This window comes from Hirundo rustica, chromosome Z (assembly GCF_015227805.2).
Source record: "Hirundo rustica isolate bHirRus1 chromosome Z, bHirRus1.pri.v3, whole genome shotgun sequence".
NCBI classification, from domain to species: domain Eukaryota; kingdom Metazoa; phylum Chordata; class Aves; order Passeriformes; family Hirundinidae; genus Hirundo; species Hirundo rustica.
The window spans coordinates 39,764,566-39,782,601 of NC_053488.1; the positions used below are offsets into that span (position 1 = coordinate 39,764,566).

The 18,036-nt window shown below is 37.5% G+C and overlaps 1 protein-coding gene across 2 annotated transcripts in view; it reads left to right on the forward strand.

Annotated features, from left to right (window-relative positions):
* The window catches only part of DAPK1 (death associated protein kinase 1), an 87,117-nt gene that overhangs the window by 42,442 nt on the left and 26,639 nt on the right, over window positions 1–18,036 (forward strand). The window contains exons 2-10 of one of the 2 annotated variants that reach the window (XM_040090124.2): window positions 2,031–2,252; window positions 12,783–12,921; window positions 13,555–13,684; window positions 13,969–14,017; window positions 14,178–14,204; window positions 14,617–14,769; window positions 14,911–14,956; window positions 16,621–16,710; window positions 17,113–17,205. In XM_040090124.2, the coding sequence (XP_039946058.1) occupies window positions 2,031–2,252; window positions 12,783–12,921; window positions 13,555–13,684; window positions 13,969–14,017; window positions 14,178–14,204; window positions 14,617–14,769; window positions 14,911–14,956; window positions 16,621–16,710; window positions 17,113–17,205 (949 nt within the window). The remainder of the gene's footprint in view (window positions 1–2,030; window positions 2,253–12,782; window positions 12,922–13,554; window positions 13,685–13,968; window positions 14,018–14,177; window positions 14,205–14,616; window positions 14,770–14,910; window positions 14,957–16,620; window positions 16,711–17,112; window positions 17,206–18,036) is intronic. The other variant, XM_040090125.2, reaches the window with a different exon arrangement.

The following is an 18,036-nucleotide window of genomic DNA, read 5'->3' on the forward strand; positions in this document are numbered from 1 at the left end:
AAACGGCAGCTTTTGACTTCCTTGTGATCCTTGAGCTTCTGTAGCTGTTTGGAGTTGTGGTGATGTCTGCATCTGTCTACCACTCCACTTTGTGGTTTCTCTGAAACTAAATTTTTTGCAAAACTGACTGCTTTTTAAATAAAGCTTTGTATCTCTGTGGAGATGTGCATGCTGTGGGGGAGAGTGTGAGGCGATCACTTGCTTTTCTCCCTGGAAACAACAGCCGGAAAAGCTGTGTTTTCAATTCAGCAGTGCAAGTACATCTACTCTGGCAGTGCTAAATTGCGCTGACCTTGGAGATCAAGCTCTGTTTTTGTGAAGCTGGACTGAACCAGGCAGAGAAGGCTGATGGATTTAGGATAGATATCTTGTCTAGCTCTCTTCTGCCAGTTTAAGACAATACAGGTATTCCAGAAGTCTGTGCTTCCTCTTTCAGTCATATATGAATGTCTTACATGTCAAAGAGCATCTCTGGTAACACTAGCAGACCAAGTCTGGGCAAGTGAAACAGATCTTCCAGCCTGTGTGTAATGGAGAAGAGGATATAGTGTGATCTGAAGCATTGCTCTGTCCACTGCAGTTTGTAATAACAACATGGGGCACCCTGTATGGCAAATCTGATCCTTGAAAACCTTGTGTGAAATTGGGAGCAGGTGGAATTTAAGACAAAGTTATTTTTCATGTAACATAACATCTCACAAGTTCATGAGTTGATTTCACTAAACAGTGAAGAATGAAACTTGAATGGTGATCATAATACTAAAATAAATCTAAACCTCAACTTCTCTCAAGGTTTGCTTCTCTCACTACCCATGGCTTCGTTCAAAGATTTCCCAGATGGTGGTGGCTACTCTAGAATGTCTTTCTAAGAGATCACATGAGAGGTCCTGTCTTTGCCCTGCCCTTCTATGAGGGACAGTCATTTAGCCTTGTCCAACTTGTCCCCGTTCAAGACAGTGTGTCACTCACGGTGCTATGTAAGATCAACATAGTAATGGTGGCCTGAAATGGGTAGCTCTGAATGCTGTATGGCTGTTCAAGTAGTCAAACTTGTTAGGGCTAGTTCTGATTTGATTGCTGTTCTAAGTCTCCTTTAGAAAGCAGCTCTTGTTCAGTGAATGGGGTTTGAACAAAAAATGTTCTCAGTATCATTCTGTACTTCTATGATTCCTTCATATGGGAAAAAAAGCCGGGAGAGAATTTCCTGTGAATCCTCAACAAGAGATTAGAGAAACTTAAAAGAAATAAAACAGTTTTAGAAATCCTGTTCTTTCTTTATGTCAGCGTTAGAATCCTGGAGATTTCTGATCTAGATCAGTGTGTACATCCAGCAACTGCAGGCTTGTACATCAATGATAGTGTGCTGGAGCGGCTTCCTGGAGTTTATTCTGGTTTGTGATAAAAACACAGGTTTTGCTTCTCAGTGCCTTGGTACTTTTCTCATCTTCAAACTTGTAGTTAGCAAGATGATACAGTAACTGTAATCCTTGATACTATTGTATTTAGTCAGTCCTTCAAAAATCCAAAGCAGTGTCAAGAAACCCAGTTTTGTTTTTAAAACTTTTTGAAAAAAGACTTGAGGATAGAATAAAGTTAATGTTGACAAATCATGTAGATTATAAGAAACTACAAATTGTCCCAACTGCAGAACAAAGAAAAATATTCAACAAGCATAGGGAAAGAGAAATCCAGAAATTACTACCTTTGCTGAATAATCCCCAGTGCACATATTTGTCAAAAATCCAGAGGTGCTCACTGATAAGGTGTTACCTTTTACTTACTGATGTGCTAAAATGTGTACATTTGTGCGATGCAACAGCTATATCCTAAATTACCCTTCCTGCCTCTTCTGGGTTTTTTCAAGTGTTATTCTTGATGGCATAAAAAGCAGTACTATACTTAGGTTAAGCAGAGTTAAAAGCTGATTTCCCCTACCACAGTAAGCAGGCTGCTTGTAACTCTTAATCTCTTAATTTTCTTGAACTGAACACTCTTCTTTTTTTTTTTTTTTTTTTTTTTTTTTTTTTTAGTGGGCAGTTTGCTGTAGTGAAAAAATGCCGTGAGAAAAGTACTGGTCAGCAGTTTGCAGCAAAATTCATCAAGAAAAGGAGAACGAAATCCAGCCGTCGTGGAGTAAGCCGGGAAGATATCGAGCGAGAAGTTGGCATACTAAAAGAGATTCGGCATCCTAATGTGATTACACTTCATGATGTCTATGAGAACAAAACAGATGTCATTCTTATTCTGGAGCTGTAAGTAACTCTAGAGACCCATGGACAAGTAGAACAATATTTGTTTCTTTGTTTTTTAAAAACAGACACTTTGAGAACTGGAGTGATTTAATGGAAGTTCCTTATCACCCCAAAAGAAAATAGATAATAGCCTTAGTAATCTTCATTTCTTAGTCAGTGTTGTAACTTCCTGATTTCTACATATATTTTTTACTCTGCATGCACTATAAAGTTTTAAAAAAAACAAACAGCATATTTAGGATTTCGTTTTTGTGCTTTATACTTTAATCACTGTTGATGTTATGGATCCAGAAGAATAGCCTGGAACTAAATAAACTGATCTGAAGACCAGAGCACATGAAAATAGAGAATCTAAGTGGAAATTAGTTTGGCAAATTTTCCTGTGTTTTGTATTGGTGTAAAGTGGCCTCGATGAAGGCTTTTTCTCATTTTCTAGCCCACATAGAGCAGATTTTTTCCCAGTCCTCTCTTGTTGAAATGAGAACTGAACTTTCACACTGTTTCATACTGGTTTAGTTCCCAATTTTTTCATCCAATGTCATTGCTAATAGATTGAGGTAAATATGTCAACAGAGGCTACTTCTGCATTTTTTCAAGTGTGGCTTCCAGTTCCTCAAAGACTTCAATTATAGGAGTTAAGCATTAGTCACCTGTTAGAGTTTGTCAGTGCCTGCTGCTGGATTGTGCATATCTTTACACAGATGGTATGCCTGGCACTTTATTATTGCCATACCTGCTCAGTATCAGTTAACTATGCTTTAAAGCAAGAATTTCATGCAAGCAGAAGACTTGATACCAGAGTCTCGGGCAGCAGTTGCCTTTTTCTTGGTTGTTCATGTGTTTTTTCATATGTAAGTTTTGTCTTCCTGTTTACAAACGTTGATAAATGGTATTTCCACTTTATAAAGATACTTCAGTGTTGCATAGTTTCAGTCACATGTAGATTTACAGTTTAGATTTAAAAAGAAAACTGAGAAGTAGCTTTTGGAGTTCATTTATTCTATGGTCTAAATATGCATGATACTACTTTGTTATGTTTATGCAAACTTTTTTTTACATTTCTAGTCCAGCATGTGATTGTTTATTATAATAGTTGTAGTCTGTCTTGGTTTTTTAGTTCCAGTTGTATACACTTGTGTTGGTTTGCCAAATTTAGATAATTTAAACAAGTATTTTTTTCCAGATTAAATTATCATCCTGTACAAAGTAAAAGTTCCTTATATTCTTACTATTTCTGGGTTTTTTTCAGAATTCTTTGAAGTGTGATGTAAATACGCAGCAAAATTAGTGTGATGCTTCTTACACTCCCCACCTGATACTAACTCTCATGTTCTCTCGCTCTATAACCTTACTGTCAGAGTACTCTTGCTTCCGCAGCTCCTTCTGCTCTGAAATCTGTCCAGATGAAATCGCCAGTGCCTGTACTTGAAAGCTGTGAGGGAGATTTTGTAATCATGGCAGTGATAGGAGGAATGGGACTTCTCCACCCACCCCCACTTTGTACATGGACTAGGAGCTCTTTTGGCAGCAACGTTGCTGCATGTGTGTCAGTGTGTACCCAGTATTGTCCAGTGAGCAGAAGAATGGCAGTGAGCGTATTTCATAAGCTTGATGGCATGAAGTTCAGCAAACTATTTGCATTGCAATTTAGGTAATTGTTTTGCAAGATGAGCAATCCCGGTAAAGTTTCAATCGGAGATTTTTTTTTTTTTTTTTTTTTTTCACTTTTGCAAACTGTTTTGTGAGACTTTCAAGTTGAAAAAGTGCTATTTTGGATATCAGAGAGTAATGCATTTATTTATTTTGACAGTCAAAAAGGAAAAGATGAAATTAGCAGTCCCTTTGTAAACTTGAATATGCTAACTGCTACAAAGTTCTGTAGTTCTCACAATCACCGTGATGTTATATAAAGCTACTGAAAAGACAGGATTGTCATTTTAATTGCATTAGACATTAAATATGTAATCCTTTTTCTCTAACATTCTAATATTCACATTTTGCCTAGTGAGCTACCCTCTTTGTTCTGTCTTTGTTCTTACAGAACAATTTCATACAAACAAGATTCCTCAGAATCTACCCTAAGTGTCCATTTTCCATTCTGATTAGAACATAGTATATTTCCTGGCACTTGTGTACTTTTCTGAATACAATTATGAGGCAGTAAGCCACACAGAGACACCATTTAGTATAATTGAGCAACAGCAGCTGCCTTTTTGTTGCCATAGTCAACACACACAGTCCCAGGACAACAGGGTCTATGGCCTGTTCACTATTGATTTTTATTTCCTGCTTCAGCAGGAGGTTTGCTATATTGCATACAGCCTCCTAAACATTTTTCTGCCTTACTAAAGGCAGTTTCTCAGAGGTGAGCATTTAATTGGACAAGGAGGAATGGTATCACTCTGAAAGACAGTAGACTCAGATGGGATATTAGGAGGAAATTATTTACTGTGAGAGTGGTGAGGCACTGGAACAGGCTGCCCAGAGAAGTTTTGGATCTCCATTCCTTGAGGGGCTCAAGGCCAGGTTAAATGGGGCTCTGAACAACTTGGTCTAGTGGGAGGTGACTCTGCCAGTGGCAGGGGAGTTGGAACTTGATGATCTTTAAGGTCCCTTACAACAAAAGCCATTCTCTGATTCTATTCAAGGTCATGGTTTATATGCAGGAATATGTGGGTAGTTGGTTAATTATTGCAGTGGCCAAGCAGGTCCTCACAGCGCCGAATACAAAACACATCTACTTTATCCACATAGGTGTTGGGAAGTTTTTCTTTCAATTACCTTATATCAGGAAACTGATTTACCAAAAAACCCGAGTTCTATGAAACATTTTATTTATGAACCTTTTAAAACTAAATTCTTCCTTAAAAGATTCAGCAGCCACGCACAAGTATGATATATCCTTGAAGAACCTTACTTTATCGCAATCATTTGGTATATTTAGAGCATTCAGATGTATTTTCATAACTGTAGGTCTTAGTGACAAGTGTCTCCTTTCTTGACTTGGAAATAACCTTTTAAATTCCCACTCTGTGGATTCTCATCATCTTGAAAGGAATGTTATACATATTACATACAAACTGGAAGCCACTGTCTTTTCCTCATCTAACTTAAAACCTTAATAGTTTTTTGGTTTTGTGTTTGTTTTTTTTTTTTTTTCGTTTATCACATTATCACACAAATAATTGAATTTGTCAGAAACTCACAGTACATTTTTCTATTCAGCTGCAGCAATTACTCTGTTATACATGTTAGCAGAACTAAGCTATTTCTAGTGAGCTCTGCTGAAGCTATCATTTCTTCAGACTTCACAGACTACAAAGCACAGATGTCTCTGCCCAGTGATAATTATTTTCTTTCCTCAAGCATGTTTCACACTTACTTGGTTCCCCTTTTTCTGGCCTTGGATGCATAATTTCTCTCTTCCATTTTATTTTCTCTTCCACTTTATTATGGATTTATTTAGACTGCAGACGTAAAATATACTCAGTCTGTGGGGTTTTTTTGTGAAGCCTTGGTTATGGTTTCTTGTTACAATACAAAAATAAATATTTTCATTCTATATTGTATAGTTCTTCCTTAGAATTCACCAAAGCAATGCAAGTGGTCTCATTTTTTTTTTTTTTTGAAATAGCTTGATAGCAATACCTCACTTGGAAGCTGTGGATGGAGTTAGGTATTAATACTTTTCTCTGTACAAAACATAACTTCATTTCTGAATTTGAAATCTTAATTTAAGTGGTTAGCCTTTGTAGCATGGTTCTGAGTGATGATTATCTGGTTTTTTACATTTTTTAAAAATAGAAAGCTTTGAAAGTGTTAGAAGCATTTGTGTATTAAATACTAGGATTTATGCTTCATTTGAAAGCATGAACTTTCTTTTAAACTTAGTCCCGTGCATGATACTGTCTCTGAGTTTCTTCTTTGTTGGTAGCTTCATATTATTAATCAAAACAGAACAGTGAAAGGAGAGGATGATACATCCTTGTGTAAAAATTATAACAATGTAACTAGTTGATCATTGAATAGTAAATGAGATCAAATAACTGTAAGCTCTTTAAATTCCTCTTCTATCTTCTTCGGGCTTTAATTCAACTTTTTACACTTATGCTCAGGAAGAGAGTTATAGCCTGTCTTCCAGAGAGGCTTGAAGTCTTCACGGGGTTTCTTTAATTTTTAGTTTTCTTTTGGCAGAAATACCTCTAAGACTTTTGTTAATTTTACTTTAATTTTAAAGTAAATTAGAAAGCTACTCTGCAGTGGCTTTGCACTGAAATTTGAGAGGAGGATTAAATATTTAAATTAAATATTTGGTGCCTCTGGGATGTAACAGTGATTTGCAAACCCTGGGACACTAATTTGTAGATCTTGTGCCACCTTTGGATTTTCAAAATCCTAAATTCCAGGACCACATATCCATGCACAGAGAGTGTGTAGACAGGTTAGAACAAAGGCTTGACAGGGCTGACAGGACAGGCTCCAGAGTTGGTGTGACTCTGCCACACGGCAAGCACATCTCAAAGGGAGAATTGGTTTCCATGTGCTGTAGTCCCTGAGCAAAATCATTGTTACTTTTGTTTGCTAAACCTGAATGCTCCTCATCTATTAAATTTGAATATTGTAGATGATATCAAAATACCAAGGCACTCTGCTGGGCTGAGGTAACCACCTGCTCTATCAAGACTCTGGGCACTTCATGAACTTCAGTGGTGAAAACCTAAATACCAGTGGTGTTGGAGTGCAGAGAAGATACAGTCCGGGTTTTGGTGCATGTGTTCTGGCTGGCCATTGAGGCCAATGCTTCTTGTTGAGTATAATTGAAGAATTTAGGCACACTAAAAGAGAGGATTTTATGATAGTTGATATCTCTAATAGAAGCTGAACAAATGAAAATGGAAAGGCATGGTTATGCTGGAACATGTCTTTATTTTTCTGGTAGCTAGATAAAGAAGAATTCAAGTGCAATGTTGTTCAGCCAGTAGGTAATGTAATGAGCTGGCAGCCCTGTTCTGCTCTTTCAAAATGTTTGGTACACTTTGTGCTTCTGAAGAGTGGGTTGTTAACTGCACAATTCATAAAGGCAGTGAAATGAAGTGGATGCAAACGCCCTTATTCTTACATAAAACAGAAGTAATAATATATGTATCTAGTCTTGGGCTAACAGCTGCCTGACTGGGTGTCATACAAGACACATTTGACCACAGAATCCCTAGGGGAAACATTTCTTTTGCAAGTTGACAGAAGAAAAGTTTGGACTAGAGAAGAATTCTGATAATTTATCAATCTGCATCTGTTTTAAAACTGGAATAAATTGATGGCATGCTTCTTTAACTTAGTTTATGTTGTTTTGAAATCTAGGCAAGATAAATGTTTCTTCAAGGGGTTCATTTGTAGATTTTTAAATTCATTAGAAATGCTTAGATAATCATTAATTATGATTTCGGTGCTATTGCATAATAAGCAGTGAGATCATAGCATATGACTGAGTCATCACGAGGTGACCATGCTGACTTTGAAGGTTAATTGATTCTAAATTCCCTGAGTAGGTTCCCGTAATGACTTCCTCTGGGATCTGGTGATAGTTCTGTTTCATAGCTTAGAAAGCCTGGCAACTTCCAAAAGCACTATCCAGAAATCCTTTTTCCATGGGTGTGATTTATTTTTTTTTTTCCCAGAGGGAGGTGTGTGGGTTGCAGTCACATATGTCAACCTTCCTTTGGGAAGGCTGGGAAATGGTTTTACCATTATTGCATTTTACAAAAAAGAATGCAGTCAGCTGAAAGCTTTTATTTACATCTCTCATTTCAGGAAGGCTAGTGCTTCTGCCTAGAATGTCAGTGAAATAGCATATACCAGCTTTGCTCTAAGTGAAACTGTTTATACAAAATACTTCTAAAAACGTGCTCTGCTGCTTTAAAACAATATAAAAGGTCATGTTATAATTGTGAAATAGGTTTACTCAGCCTTTAATGACTTTTTGTGTTATAACATGGTCAATAATACATTAGAATTAGGTGGAATTAATATGTGACTGCCATAAAGCACAAACTCTTATTTTATTGAGCATGATATTTGAACAGCATATTAGGACTGCAAAATTAAGACTTAATTTAAATGTAAACAGAAAAATTTTATACAGGAACATTAACAAATTAATGCTTTAGAGGAAAACAGTATATGGAGGTGAACCTGGAGGTTTTGATGCCATAAAGGAATTTAGCTGTGACTTGACTTGTAATCAAGTTTCTTTGGTAATCTGAATGGGTGTAGGTTGCTGTCCATCCTTTTCTTACTGGCATTCTGGCAGTTAGAGTTGTCTTAGAGCACAGAAGAACTGATCAGGAAGCTGTCTGGTAATTCCTACCAGCAAACAGAGGAATTGAAAGCTCTGTTCTTCCTGGGAATACCAGGTAGAGATACTCCAAAGTCCTCTACAGGAAGATGCACTAGTGCTTGGTGAACCTCTTGGCTCCACTCCCTTCAGGAATCATCTTTATCCAGTTGGTGGCTGGCGGCAGCAGTCTTTTGGACGTTGGTTGTAGAGGCCCAAAGGCAGGCTGGGAGCAAGTTTGCATGGCTTGGGAAACCCATGCAGTGGTTTGGTTTCAGTCAGATTTCAGCAGAGTGTTTGTGCATCAGCGTCCTCAAAGCTAATTCAGAAACAAGGGCCCATTGTAATGGAGGTGGAAACAGTGTACTTCTTGGTAGAAGATGATGTTCAAAAAGACCAATCAAAAGGGCTGATGTATGGATTTACCTGTTCCTTCTTCTTTAGATTAACACTGCTTCTGTGTGTGAGGTGAGATATCTACATTGGTGCAATGGGGCTCTCTCCTTGCCTTCTGGCTCCACTTTTGAAGGTGACCCTGGTTCACTAAAACGTGCAGTGTTTATGTATTGTGGGACTCTGTTACACTGGCTGAGGCACAGGACTAGACTTGACAGTGCAACAGCATTTTAGGAGGCTTTTGAAGGCTGCAGTAGCCTACACAGCCAGTGTCTTTACTGACTTCTTCTAACCTGTTTCTTAATCTATGATACCTGGAAGTCTAGTCAAGATCATCTAATTATCCTACATCTATAATCCAGTTATGAAATTTGTGAAAACCAGCTCTGCTAATAAATCTGAGGACATTGTAATTCAGTCAATGAATTGTGGAAGTCAAACTAGTAAAGTTTGAGTGTGGACCTGTATTAGCCCTCTATGACTCGCTCGAAGTTTGCCTTGCAGTGATGCTGTGGGTTTTTGTATGCCCATGGTAGTACAGCTTAATATCAGATCTTCTGAGTCAGCAAAAGGGTAAGGATTAAGCAGTCTGCTGACAAGCATGAAGAGGAAGCTGAAAAACACAACCTCCCATGGGGAAATGGATTGCATTGCAACTGCCTTGCACACGTGAGAAGGGCCTCCCTTAGAGGCACCCACCTCCCTCTGGTGCAGAGGGACCTTTTTGGGAAGCCAGGCATTTCTGACCTGCCAGGTGAAGTTCCTTATGCATGCTAGTATAATGTTTTACTCATCATTGCTATAAAACTCTTTTTTCTCATGCTTTATATCCCTACTATAAGTAAGCAGCAGGAGCAGGTAGATGGGCACTGTGCTTGCCAGCTATGGCAGCGCCCCAAGCTTCTGGAGCATGCCCCCACATCTGAGGAGTTACCAGCAGGAGAAGTCACAGTGGCCCCCTCTCTGAGGTGAACCCACGCAGGATCTCCTCCTAGAAATCAAGGCCGAGATGTGTAACATGAGGGGGCACACGAAAGTCCCACAAACCAGAGGTACAGCTGTTTCTGGAACAGCACTTTGAGCGCATTACAGCTCGTCCCTCTTCACTCGCCTACTTGTTCAGCACAGGCTTCCAAGTCACTTAGGATAACAGTACTTAAGCATCAAAGCACACAACATTGAAAAAATCAACCACTTTTGCTAATGAACTTTCAGTTTTAAAAAAGAAAAAAAAAAAAAAAACCCGAATGTTTCAAGCCTCTTACCTTCTTTGGCCCTCAATTTTGAGATTTGCAAGCTCTAGGTATACTACCTGAGAAATACTAATAAGGTTTTATTGCACACAATTATAAGGCTTATGATGTGTATTAAAGAAATGTCCCTACAATTAACCTGTGTTAAAGACAGAATAGTATTCAGCAGTACACAATCAGAATAATTGCAGATAAAAAGAAACTGAAGAATCTCTTACAAATGCAGGTGTCTCAAAAAGTTGCAAACTTTAGAAATTAAATTTTGGCAGGGGAGGGGCTCTATAAGGAATGTGCATAATCAGTGGTAATCATAGATGATTATTAAATTTCATAGACTGCATGTCTTTAAAATGCCAATAGGAGTAAGAGCAAGCTTTACCAGCCATGAAGCATAACACCCCCTGCATGACACCATCACAGTCTCTTTGAGACTGCAGGGTGGACAGCACAGTGCTTGGAGAGGGCATAGCTGCAAATGCCTGCCTGAGTACCTCACTAGTATTTGTGATGGCTGATGAGTGATTTAAGCACCAGCAGGAGCTTTTGCTGTTTTGCAGGGTTTCCAGCTGCTTGAGAAGTGGGACCAGATGCAGTCTTTTTGTGCAGTCTTACAGTCTTTCTCCTCAGTTGAGAAGAGAGCTCTTCTCTGGTTCCCCAAACTGTGTGATAGCTAGCCCAGTGCCAAACCATGCTGAGTGCATACAGGTGATGGGTTTTGCTGTGGCTATTGCCACAGCTTCCCACTGCTGTGGCAGTAGCCACAGTGAGTCTGCCTCCTCCTTGTGGCAAGGCTGTGCTTCAGTTTACAGCCACTCAACAACTGCAGCCAACATCCACTTGTAAACCTGTAGAAGCAAGCTTCACATGATGCTAAGGCCTTTAGCCCAATAGTTGGAAATTAATGTCACTGGTAATTATGGAAATCATGAAAATTATGGAAATTATTAATTTATGGAAATTCATGTTCAATGCAGTGCTGCAGAGATACAGACATTAGCCTGAAAATGGTTTTTTTTCAGTCAGAAGCAAACAATGAGAGAATATGCCTGTGTATCTATTTGGAAGATGCTCCTGACCAGTCTCTGTTAAATAACAAGTTGGATTTAATCATTAGGAATTCTGTTTTAATGTCTCTACAACAACAAAAAATCATTGAAATGGGCTCTCATCCTTACAGTCTATAATTCTTATGTTTTAATGGCACTTTGTTTCAATAATTGCTTTCATGCAGAAAATATTACAACACAAATAATACTCCAAACAATACTCTCATTATTGTCTAGGCAGCTCTATGAAAGCTCCAAGAACTCATTAAAATACATTTTTCATGCAATTTGCATTACAATAATGCAGATTAAGTCTCTTAAAAAGTAGACATGATAAAGATGTCAAATGTATTTCCAGAAATTTGCCCAAACTATTTTCCTATTGTTATATGTTAATCACCATCTCATGTTTCATAATCAAAGCTTTAAATCATGAACAGATTATTTTCTTTCCCTGCAGAAAAGCAATAAAAATTAGGGTGCCCTTTCTGAATTTGTTTTAATATTATTACAATTAAAAACAGAGGGGGTATTATGACCATTTTTGCAATCACTAAGACTTTTCTAAGTAATACCCCTACTTTCACAGATGGGAAAAGTCGTTTGCCACAGTGGGCAGTCATATGTCGTTCAGCTGAAACATGTTTGTCTGTTGTTTGGGAATAGCTGTAGTTCTATCACTTCAGTTTCCTATCCCTTCAGTATCTCTTTATGCTGTTGACTTAGTCAAGAGCTGCTTGACTGAGCTGAGAAGAGGGCCAGCTTCTCTTTATTCCTTTCTCTCTGTTAAACACAAAAATCCAGATGTGCTTATGTACCCTGTCTTACTTCTTTTCTTTCTGCTGTGGGGCTACAATATTTGCTGGAAACAGTCTCAAGGGCGTTTCATTGAAGAAAAGGTATTATCATGTTAGAGTACAAATACAATATAGGTACTGCATACAATATTTCAAAAACTGAAACTATTTTCAAAGAGTTGGATGCTCTGGGAAGTTTAGAAACTAAATAGTAGGGCAGCAGCCAATAAATATTTCAAAATAAGCTTTAATTTTTTTATTTTTCCATGAGGATGTAGAAATGTTGTTTTACTGATCTGAGCCAATTCATGTTTTACTTCGTAGATAATGTAATGTCCCATTATGTTAGTATGTTTGGAGTCTCATTACTTCATATTTAATTTTATTCTTTTAAATGGGCATACAGGGAGTAGGAGGCTTTTACTTAATTTAAGTTTAAATACTGTTAACTATGTTTGTTTGGGTTTTCTAAACATTTTTTTGTCTGAAAGTAAGACTATTTTTACTGTATTCTTTCCAGGGGGAGGGAGAGAATTACTAACTCTTTTGGGTATTGAATTAAGTAGTTTTCATCATTTTGTCTGATATTTGAAACATTTAAAGCATCTGGATCCTTTTCAAGACTTTTCAAGGCTTGAGGATCACTATGCTAAAAGGAACCCATGGTTAAAACAAGCTTGTCAATAACTGTGCTTCTGCTCTCCAAGTGTTGCAGGTGGGGAGCTATTCGACTTCTTAGCTGAAAAAGAATCTCTCACGGAGGAAGAAGCCACAGAATTTCTCAAACAGATACTTAATGGTGTTCAGTATCTCCACTCTCTGCAAATTGCTCACTTTGATCTTAAGGTGTGTTGAACCGATAAAAACCTCAACAACTGTAAGCAACATCCATTAAAGTCCGTTGTAATTCTAGCCACAAATCAGTCATCATGCACATCTTGGCCACAGTTTTGTTTTGCTAGCTTATGTAGACAGGGAGAAGCTCAGCTATTGGAAAGAAGTTACTGAACTGTAAATCGCTCCCATCTGTAAGGTTCTTCAGGGGAAATAGCACTTTCTGACAAAATTAAAACCATTCTGAGAAAACAAACCTGAAGTAAAAATGAGGACAATGGTTTTTTTGCGGTTTTTGTTGCTGTTGTTGTTTGGCTGGTTTTTGTTTTGGGGGGCTTTTTTGTTGTGTTTGTTTTTCTTTTTAATGTGAATGGGATCTAGGTGAAGCATTCTGACCTGGATGCCTTATTCAACAGGGTTTGAAAATGCTCATAGCACTCCAGCACCAACATGAAATCCTAATTTACTGTAGTTAACTTTTAGCCTTTGTTAGATCAGGATAGGAAAAGACAGGACTTTTCTGCCTAAAACACAATTCAAGTGTCTGAGGGAGGTAAAAAGGAATGTTCAATGCTGAAGAACACTGGTCCACAGTTTGTACCTATGTGTAATCTCTCTTCCTCTCCCCCTTCCTCCTTTTCAAAGCCTGAAAACATTATGTTGTTGGACAGGAATGTACCAAAGCCTCGAATCAAGATTATTGACTTTGGTTTAGCACACAAAATTGACTTTGGAAATGAATTCAAAAATATCTTCGGAACGCCAGAGTTTGTTGGTGAGAAAACTGTTGTTTCTTCAAACTATTATTTTTCAGTCTGTGAAACACTATTTGTGGCTTATCTTGGCTTGACTGATTTACAGATTATGAAATTTGTGTGTAATTTGTGACATTCTGAAATTTAAATAAGGGATTTATAGCATTTGATTTCAAATTAGACTTGCATTAAGGTGTTTAAATCTATCAGTGTCTTAGCTTTTTATCTCTGACATACATGGACTCAGAGTGAGACTTACACCTGTTCTTTGCCTAGGTACTTATCTTGCTGCTTTTTCCTTTAGCTCCTGAAATAGTAAATTATGAGCCTCTTGGTCTCGAAGCAGATATGTGGTAAGTTACTGGATCTTGCTTGAAATAAATCTATGGTGATTATGCTTATGTTCTAATATTTTTTTTCTCTCCTCTCTCTCTTTCCATCTATTTTTCTCTCCTCTCCCTCTTTTTTTTTTTTTTTTTGTTTGTTTGTTTGTTTGTTTTTCCTTCAATCCAGGAGCATTGGTGTAATAACTTATATTCTGTAAGTACCAAAATCTATGGGTGTTTCTTGCAAATGCTGCTGTTTTTTAATTCTTTTTCTGTCCTCTGGGGTGTTGGCGTTGTCTGTAGAAATCAAACCATTCTGATTGCACATCATGATTCAAGTTGTATGATCTTAAAAGCAATAGTATAATTATTGAAGGAATTGTGTTTAATCAGCAGTGAGCTAGCATGGGAAACTGTCTTCAAATCTGTAGGTGTCTTTCCTATAGCTATATCTTTACAGTATTCTTTGAAATTACAGCAAATTTTTTTTGCATCACATCTTCGTGATGTAGACTTGCAGCCTTAAAACAGAAAAAGTATTCACTCTCTACTGTTTTTTGATCTCAGAGGGTTGAAGCAGCAGTGTTGCAACACATAATGAAAGGAATGTTCTGTCTTTCTTGCAGTCTAAGTGGTGCGTCTCCATTTCTTGGAGAAACCAAACAGGAAACACTGGCAAATGTGTCTGCTGTGAATTATGAATTTGAGGAGGAATTCTTCAGTAATACCAGTGCCCTAGCTAAAGACTTTATACGAAGACTTCTAGTCAAGGATCCAAAGTGAGTTGTTTTTCTTCTGTGTGGCATTTATATTTCTAGTATTTAAAATTACATTATATTTGGAGATGAGTTTTTAATAAGCATAAAACAGTATACATTTTATTAATATCTGAAACAGTTCTATCTCTTATTCTCTTAAAGGAAGAGAATGACTATTCAAGACAGTTTGCTGCATCCTTGGATCAAGGTTAGCATGCCATTCATTCTCTGTTGTCCTGTTTTTAATCATTCTTCATTTCATGCTTTTCAAGTTCCTTAACATGGAGTATTGTCATAATGTAACTTACTGTTTTGGAAAGCTGTGTGTATATCTAAGACGTGCAGAATGTGGACTTCATTAATATATGCTCTGTGTGAGTTAGCGGTAGGGAAGTAGCCCACTATGGGAATTAAACTCATGGTCAGACAGAGAAGCTAATCTTTGGAGAGCATTGCACTGACAAACATACAGTCTCTGAATCCAGTCCAATTCACAATAATTCTTCTTCTTCTAATGCCCTTATTTAGACTGGGGAAAAAAAATTATGATCTCTCTTCTGTCCTTCCCCTTTAGACTGGGAAGAGCAGTTGATGTGGTGGTCCACTTCTTCCACTGTTTCAGTGTTTGGTTTAAATTGAGCTGTTGTGAAGCTGCTAGGTTGAGACAGAGTAAATGGCACCTATTATTCTTCTTAATGTGTATAGCACTATCTGGCAGTTAATATTTTTTAATTTCATATCACATTCTGATTGAGTAGTAAACCCATTCAGTGCCATTGATTTCCCAGGATATGGGGATGCACAATGCACAGTGGGTGTCTGATCCCACTCTACTTCCCAGAGAATCATTTAGCAGAATATTTACCTGTGCCACAACTGCTCCTGTTCACAATATGACATCCAAGGGCAGGCATTTCTACACCAATGTGCCAAACTAGAAATATAACCATGCTTTGCTGACTTTTTGCTGAGGCAGTATGAAATAGTTGATATGTGTGGAACGTATTGACATGGTATTTTAAACCTCTCAAGCAAGCATTGTGCAGGTTAGTCTGTCTTGGACCAAGTTGCATACTCATGCGAAGAGACAGGTTGTTTTGTACCCTATTACTTTGCTTTATAACTTAACTTTCCAGGCATTTGATTACCACTCCACTTGTCATATCCCCTTTTCCCCTTTCCTACCACTATCTTTACTTGCAATTCCATGGCAGGGAAGGTTGAAACTAGTTCCCTTCCAACCCAAGCCTTTCCGTGATTCTATGATTTATATATCTCTGTAAAAATTACTTCAATAATGAAAAATGCATTCATAAAATGCAAAATTTGATATTCTCCATTAGTCATTGGTGCTTAGTATTAGCCCATGAAAAATTTGAAAGGATGCAGGCTTAGAGCTTGCTGCACTGGTAGGTGGGATGTGATTTTGTTTGGGGAGAAGGTAATTTTTCAGCAGCAACCAGGTGATTATACTGAGCTGGTAACAAAGATTGACTGCATTTAAAATCAGTCAGGAGATCTTCTCAGAAGACAGCATTTATCTTGGAAATCAAATCTCTATCAGAGAGGGAGGTGAAGGACAAGGACAAGGCTGAATGTTCTGATGTTTGAAGGGGTTTTTTGTTTAAAATTGAAAAGCACATTTTAGTGTTTCATTTTTAGGTCTGGATTCCCCTTATAGCATTTCCTTAAGAATTCCATCTGTATGCCAGACTAGACTCTGAATATTAAAATGATGTGCTTACAATTACTTTATTATTACAGTAGGATTGGAGCACATTATAATGTAAGTGGATGGCATCACTGAGGGACAGTCTCACGTGCAGAAATTATGGAATTTTTTAGAACAGTTTATTTTCCTTTTGCTCACAGCCGAAAGACACTCAGCAAGCACTCAGTAGAAAAGCCTCTGCAGTGAATATGGAGAAATTCAAGAAGTTTGCAGCACGGCGAAAATGGAAAGTAAGTCATTCAAGAACACATCAAAATGTTGGTGACACACAAATGCAGTAGCATTTCCTGTTTCAGGAAAAGGTCAGCACATTTAAGAGTGGAAAAGAAGGAAGAAGAAACACATTCTTCTATCACTGGGAATAAATTAAGTGCTTGAGTACCGTAGTATGGGAGATGACTTCTTTGTTAATGATATGCATACAATGCTTGTTGTGTGGATTGTTTGCTTTGTGCTTCTGATGGATTATAAGATAACAAAAGTTGAAGTTTCAAATTCAATATAAAAAGCAGATGGGGTGTTGAAGTCAAACTTCAGTTTGTTTTGCTAAGTCCTTTAAAATCTCTGCAGTAGCATCCTATCAGAATTTTCTAATTTTTTTACACATAGCTTTTTTACTTATTTTTACAAAGCAATCGGTGCGCTTAATATCCTTGTGCCAAAGATTATCAAGATCTTTCTTGTCCAGAAGTAGCATGAGTGTCGCTAGAAGTGATGATACGCTGGTAAGTGTGTCCTTATATATTTAGAATGCTTACTAACAGAAATATTAGGCTCTTGAGAATTTGTGCAATCAACTAATCTCATAAGTAGGAAGAAATAGATTGTCAGGCTTTGAAGGTCAGTTATCCTTAGTTTGATCTTCTGCATCTTGAAACCTTGAAATTTATCCTATTTTGTTGAGGCTGATACCTGGTGTCAAAATTTTATTTCTTGGTTTTGAAGTTTGATTCGTGGGGATTTTTTTGTACCGTAACAATTATATGGTGGAAAAGTGTCATCTGAATTTTACTTATCATTTACATCATTATTGTGTAGACTAATGTAGTATTCCTTGTATTCCTTCTTTTTTCACCAAACATTCAAAATCATTAAGACCATTTTAAATCCAATGAATCCTAGACAGCAGTGTCACAACAAGCAATTATTTAAGGAAGGAAACTTTAGAGTTGGCCAGTATTCAGTTTGTGGTATTAGATATGACTAGAGTTGAGTAGTTAGGAGCAGTTTCTGTATGTTCTGTAATTACAAATCCTTGCAAATCCAAAAGCATTCTTCTTAGCTTACTCTACAAGTTTTAATACACACTTCACAAATTCCCTGTGATCAGCAGGGAATGTGTGTTAATATGTTTAGAGGTGAAGAATATTACCTTTTCTGTGCATTAATAAGGATCAAACTTAAAAAATTCTGCAAAGCCCTTTTCATGCATACTATCTTCCCTATGTCCCTCCTGTGCAATTCCATGCTATTGTTTCCACGTTTTCTCCTCTTATCTTTCTTCTGAACTCTTTGTTCTCCTCTTGCTCTCCTTTCCCTGCCCACTGACCCCCTCT